General features: G+C 32.7%; 1 protein-coding gene across 1 annotated transcript; it reads left to right on the top strand.

Moving 5' to 3' along the window:
- On the top strand, nt 1-3,100 carry LOC133665943 (uncharacterized). The gene is made up of 2 exons (XM_062073492.1): nt 1-167; nt 1,381-3,100. Exons 1-2 carry the CDS (start codon nt 128-130, stop codon nt 1,686-1,688), a joined length of 348 nt encoding a protein of 115 aa, XP_061929476.1. The 5' UTR covers nt 1-127; the 3' UTR covers nt 1,689-3,100.
- Nucleotides 3,101-5,926: the final 2,826 nt, after the last annotated feature.

Raw genomic sequence — 5,926 nt, 5'->3', positions numbered from 1 at the left:
ATCATTGAATAGAAATATATCCTAATAATCTTGTTGGTTTTCAAGCAGACAATTCGATCAAAAGTGAACAAATGCTCGATATCCATTATCGAGATCGTATAATCTGACTGTCTTTAGTTGTGCGAGAATGCAAGGGAGAGGGCAACTGGGTGGCGTAAGGTTCTCAGGTAGGTACATTTAGACGGACGTGCGCACGTTGAGATTCGTGGCCGTTCGCAGATCGTTGACACGAGACCGGAGTGCTCGACTGCATTATCGTTAGCGTGCGAACAGGTAACCTCGCGATCTCTCTTGCTGCCAACGTGTACTACGTATACATGCGCGGGGTTATTTTGTTATGCTGAGCCCGTCCACGCGCTGCGCAAACAAATACCCCGCAAAACGATCCTAACAGCACAGCGCACGATATCTGCTTTGGGAATTCTTCCTCATAGAACGAACGGGTCACCAAGAGAACATTATAAATCAATGATATTAATATCGCAATAATTTCACTTAATATCGCAGTAATTCCATCGGTGCTTGATGCCATTGTGCCGGAAAGTATATTATTTGCGGTTGGAAATGGTTATCGATCTTTCGATATGTTTCGTTAAATAGAATATGAACCTATGGTCTCGTAACTGGGATCGATGATACGTTAGTATTCTATTTCGGTCAAATGAATATTGCTTATATATGTATGTTTAGATTATGCTTCTTTAATTTCGTTTGATGTATAGAATTAAGTAATTTTTCTAGATTTTTATAAATATATAATATTCCTAAAATAATAATAAAGATTTAAAATTGGCTATTAAGATGATAAAATATTTTTTATTTTTTTATTATATAAATATATAAAATATATAAGATAATATTAAGATAACTAATATTATCGCTATTTATATTGATTCCAATTCAGATTCCAAAAACTCATCTTCCTTATCTCAACTGTTAATCTAATTAATATAATTAATTACAGTACATTTCGGAATATATAAAAACCAATTGATATTTAATTTGATCAATGCTTTCACCGTTTTCTCATCTCTATTATTAAGATAAATATACAATATTATTAAGATAAATATATTTATTTATAATTCCATCAATATTCCATCGTATTAATTCATCTATAGAATAACGCTCTAAATCCAATTTTTAAAAATTCAAATCTTTTTAAATTAATAACTCTATAGAAATATTTCACATATTCAGAAATCATGAGATAGTATTTATATATGTTATTCTGAAACAAATCATTTAACACGATTAAATAATTAAGTGAAAAAATCAAGTAATAGAGAATTATTCACTATTCCATAAATTTTTCTTTCTATTTAATTTTTTCGGATATTTTTTTTACGCAAACGATCTACCGTCCTTGCACGATTGCAGAACCAGAGTGCGTTCAAAACTGTCGAGGCTATCTACTGAGGGAAATCCGTACAGTGAGAGGCGAACATGGAGGCCTTGTGTGCCACGGGCCACGATGGGAGGCGTCGAAACCGGAAGTAGTCTATCGAGGACGGGAGTTGCTGTGGCAACCGCGATTTGCTTTAACCCCTGGTCGATCATCGGTCTTCCGCGTCATTCGAAAGTGTTCTATTATTCGGGATCACTGCATCCTCTCTTGCACAGCCTCCTCGAGTCGAACCAAGGTTCCGCAGACTTGTACCTATGCATTGTGTTTGTGCCAGCGATGAGCAGCTAACCAACGAGAGAGAATGTGATAGATACGCGTGTACAGCTGAGCCGAGTGGTGCCGAATATACCCGAAGTGGCCCGGTGACGGACGACCGAATCCGAAATCTTATGACGCGTTGCAGCGTGTTACAACGTTGCGTTGCGCTATAGCAGGGCCGTCTCGAGTATGCTGCCAACGATCTTAGCGAGCCAATTATTTAATTTTGTGTTGTTGCTGTTGCTTGTAATATATATATATATATAAATATAGTTGAAATTTTTCATAATTGGATATTGTTGACTCTCTTATTATCAAGATTATTCTCGAATAAAAAAAGTAATTGAGTTAAGAAGCAAAAAAGTTATCAAAGAGTGGATATTGTGTGCGATTAATACGAATTGTATTTTTATATCGATTGATTTGAATGCAATCGTTCAACGATTACTTATTCTTTATATTGCACATGCGTCAAGAACGGATCAATCACGTAATAAACGCGTTAAATTCGAAGAAATTAATCTAAACCATTCTTAATTCTTTATACCTTTTTGTTTGTGAGATGATTCTAAAATGTTCAGTATACTTTCACTCGCTTTTTAAATCAAGAATAGAAGTCGATCCTATATCTTCGAAAGTTCGTTAAATACAGCAAAAATTAATTATATCAATTACTATATATAGAGATATCAAATGGTCGATTGAATCGAATTGATGAGAATAGTTAATAAAATTTGATTCATGAGAATGACTCATTTATACTGATCGCTGGAGGTCGTGAAGGGCGACAGAGTTCCTTGATCCAACACTGTGCATGTGTGTGTGCCATATGTAATGGGCTCAAGATACCTTCAGTTGCTTCGATATAAGCAATTATTAGCTCGTTTCAAATATTATTTATTTAAAATTTTTAATAAATCTTACATTATTTAATTGTCTCAATTAAATTTTTCAAATTACTTAATTTCTGAAAGCAATATTTATTTGTAGTTCTGAATATATACAAAATATATATTCAATTATTATTATATATTATTATTAATTAATTATTCTCTATGTTATGATTAGAGTCTTATATTCCATTATAAGAAAGTACCGATTTATTCTGAAAAATATAATCCTCATCTAATATTCTATGTCTAATATTTTATAATTATTTGAAAATAGTGTATATCATATAATATAAACAATTATTAAGTTATTTTATCCATAAAATAGTTTAAAAATTTGCAAGAACGAAACGGCATCAGTGGCATGGTGTGTATTTGTGCACGATGTGTGGGTCTGCGTTGTGTTGTAGGAATGCTGTCGGCAGCCGGCAGCAGGGTCGCCCACTGTTACTCGTCGAGACTCGCTTTTGCTGCCTCTTTGCCCTTCCTGCGCTGGTTGGCTTGCTCGTTCACTCGCTCGTTCGTTCGATTCCATTTTAAAACTATATTGCCGTGGCCCCTTTGTACTTGCGACCACTCGGCCGAGTCAGTATATGTGCTTTGTGACTATGTACGTGACAGCGTATATACACTCGTACATGGATCATATTACATATTTGTCCGGAGGAAGAGCGGAGGTCTCGTTCGTCGTCGTGTCGTCGCGATCTTGTCTTCGTCGCACTTCCATCGCGCGATACGCCAACTTTCTCGTGTGATTTCGAACGGCCACGAGCGTGCGCCATGTACTTACTTTTTCTAGTGGTGGCGCTGATGACTCGATCGGGAACACCTTGAAACATCTTGACATGTCTCGTAGAACTTGTTTCATGGTGAAATTTAATTATAATTATCATAAGTTAGTTATATTTAATATGAATATTCATGAATGAATACACATTGAAAAAAAAATTTTTTTGTTTAAATGGATTAATGATTAGATATATCGAAAAATTTTGTGAAAAAATTACTTTTAGTAATAGTGATATAGTGATAATTATAATACATTCTAATTCTGAAAAGTATAAAAAAATCATTAATTATAGTTTAAAATAATTAAATACAAATTATTTTTTTATATAACATAGTTATATGATATTATAATTATAACATAATTACATAATATTAATTGTTTTAAAAAATTAAAAAGTAAATGTTCTTTGTAGATTATTTTAATAGTTATCACGATTATGACGGATTTTGTAATTTTGTGTGATGTCTAAAACGCTTTTATTTATCTCAGAGTTATGAAGATAGTTCATTATCTTACGCGTAACCAACGATAACGCAGTTGAGCTTATACACGCATTTAAGTTAATATTAAATGATTGGACCAGAGTGCAAGGTGCAGAGGGATTGAAAGATCTTTCAATAATATTTTCTCAGCTAATTTTTTTTTATCGAAGGAAAATATTATATTTCACGTGTACTTTTTCGTCTCAAGTCGATTATTTTCAAATTTCCTGTCTCCCTATATTATTTCCAATACTAATAATTAGCTATTTATCGCAGTGATAATTCGTTCGATTACAATGTCTGAATATAATATGTAAATATAAACCAGGATGATTTAGATTGATCAAAAATGAAAGCGAATTTTGCCTTCGATTTTCTTCTATCAAATTTTAGAAGATTCCCAACAAATATTCTTGAGGAGGTTATAAATTTAAAAGCAGACAAAGAAAGTACAAGACTCTTTGGTAAGGTTTTCGGCTTCGGGATTAAACTCGTCTCTTCCTCCTGTCTCTTTTGATCGTTTTCTCTCTCGAACACTTCGGCTCTTTCCACGAAACTCATCACCGTTCAATGGGCTTTATTCTGGCTTGTTTGCCTTTTCTTTCAACTTTTTTTTTTCTTTCTCTGTACCTCTTTGTCCTTCATGCATTATCCCTTCTCTTTCCCATCTCTTTCTTCGTCTTGTTCACAATTTCTCTCGTACGCGCAACCTTTTGCCGAATAGCGTGCCTTACGGCGGGCCACGGTAGGTCTCACTCCGTCAAGGGAACCGCCGCTCTGTAGCTTCTCCGTTTTGGTCTTGCTTGTTTTCAACGGCGTACCAGCCAGTCGACCGCGTTCTCGATAATCGGTTGAGAGGCCTACCGACCGTTCTTCTTCCGATCCCTTTCAAGAGACTACTGCTTGCCACCTGCCTGGTGCATCAGCCTCGCTTACGATCTACGAAGATCGTCGATCAATAAATTTCAATTCATTCACAATTTCAATTTATTGTTAATGTATAAAATATAACATATTCTGAGTTTATGGTACGATACTTGAAAAATTAAATTAAACTAGGAATAAGGAAAGTCACCTCTTTCTTGAATAAAATATTTCTGAGTAAATTCGATTATAGAAATATTTTGCAGGTAATTTCTGCATAAATAATTTGCATATAAAATCTTAATTTTAAATAGAGATTTTAAAATAAATTTTTTTATCATCATAGAATTATATCATTATGATGAAAGATTGCAAATATCAGAAAACATAATTTAATAATATAAAAATATCATGATTCAAAGATATAATTATATAAAATAATATAAAATATAATTATACAAAAATTGACTTAAAATTTAATCTTATATAATAATTTTAATTATTATTGGAGAGAATTAATAATTGAGATGATTCAGTGGAAAGACAAGACTCAACGAAATGAGTTTCATCACATCTATTAGATCTATTTTGATTATATTTTAACAGGATTTTTATAAATATTTTTTATCTTGAATTAAAAACATTACTATTAATTCAGAAAATATTATAGCACATAATTTGTTAAATGTTAATAGTTTTAAAATTCTATTTCTTAAAAATTTTATTAAAATAATCATTTGAGAAACAAAAATAAATTATATAAAAATTTATTAAAATTGTATAAAATTTTCTATGTCTATGAATTTTTTTTAAAATAATAAAAAATTTACATTCAGATAAATTTGTTTTGAATTTGTTCTGAATATAAGTTTAACTTAGCATTTTAAATGAACTTTTATTATCACACATATTATATCACAATTTCACTAATTTTGTGGTTATAAATTGTTTGTATGTACCGGATATGGAATATACCAGTTGAGATTTGCGAAAGATCCGCAGCTATTGACGCGATTGCGCGGTTCTCTCTGTCGAAGAGTAACGTGGTCTGCGAGATCCCCGAAGGGGATCTTTGGATCTTCTTTTCCTTTCACTCTTCTTTCTTCTTTTCATTCTTTTCTCATGCTGCTGCTTCTGCATCTTTCTTTATCGTTTTGCATCAGACGATGCGAATTAAATTGGAAACATGTATAACGTTGGATAGCGTTTCCAAAATCGTGGCAGGTGGCCGCCA

The sequence above is a fragment of the Apis cerana genome, linkage group LG4, assembly GCF_029169275.1.
Source record: "Apis cerana isolate GH-2021 linkage group LG4, AcerK_1.0, whole genome shotgun sequence".
Lineage (NCBI taxonomy): Eukaryota > Metazoa > Arthropoda > Insecta > Hymenoptera > Apidae > Apis > Apis cerana.
Note: the sequence above shows the minus strand (reverse complement) of the source record. Positions and strands in the feature narration are given on the sequence as shown.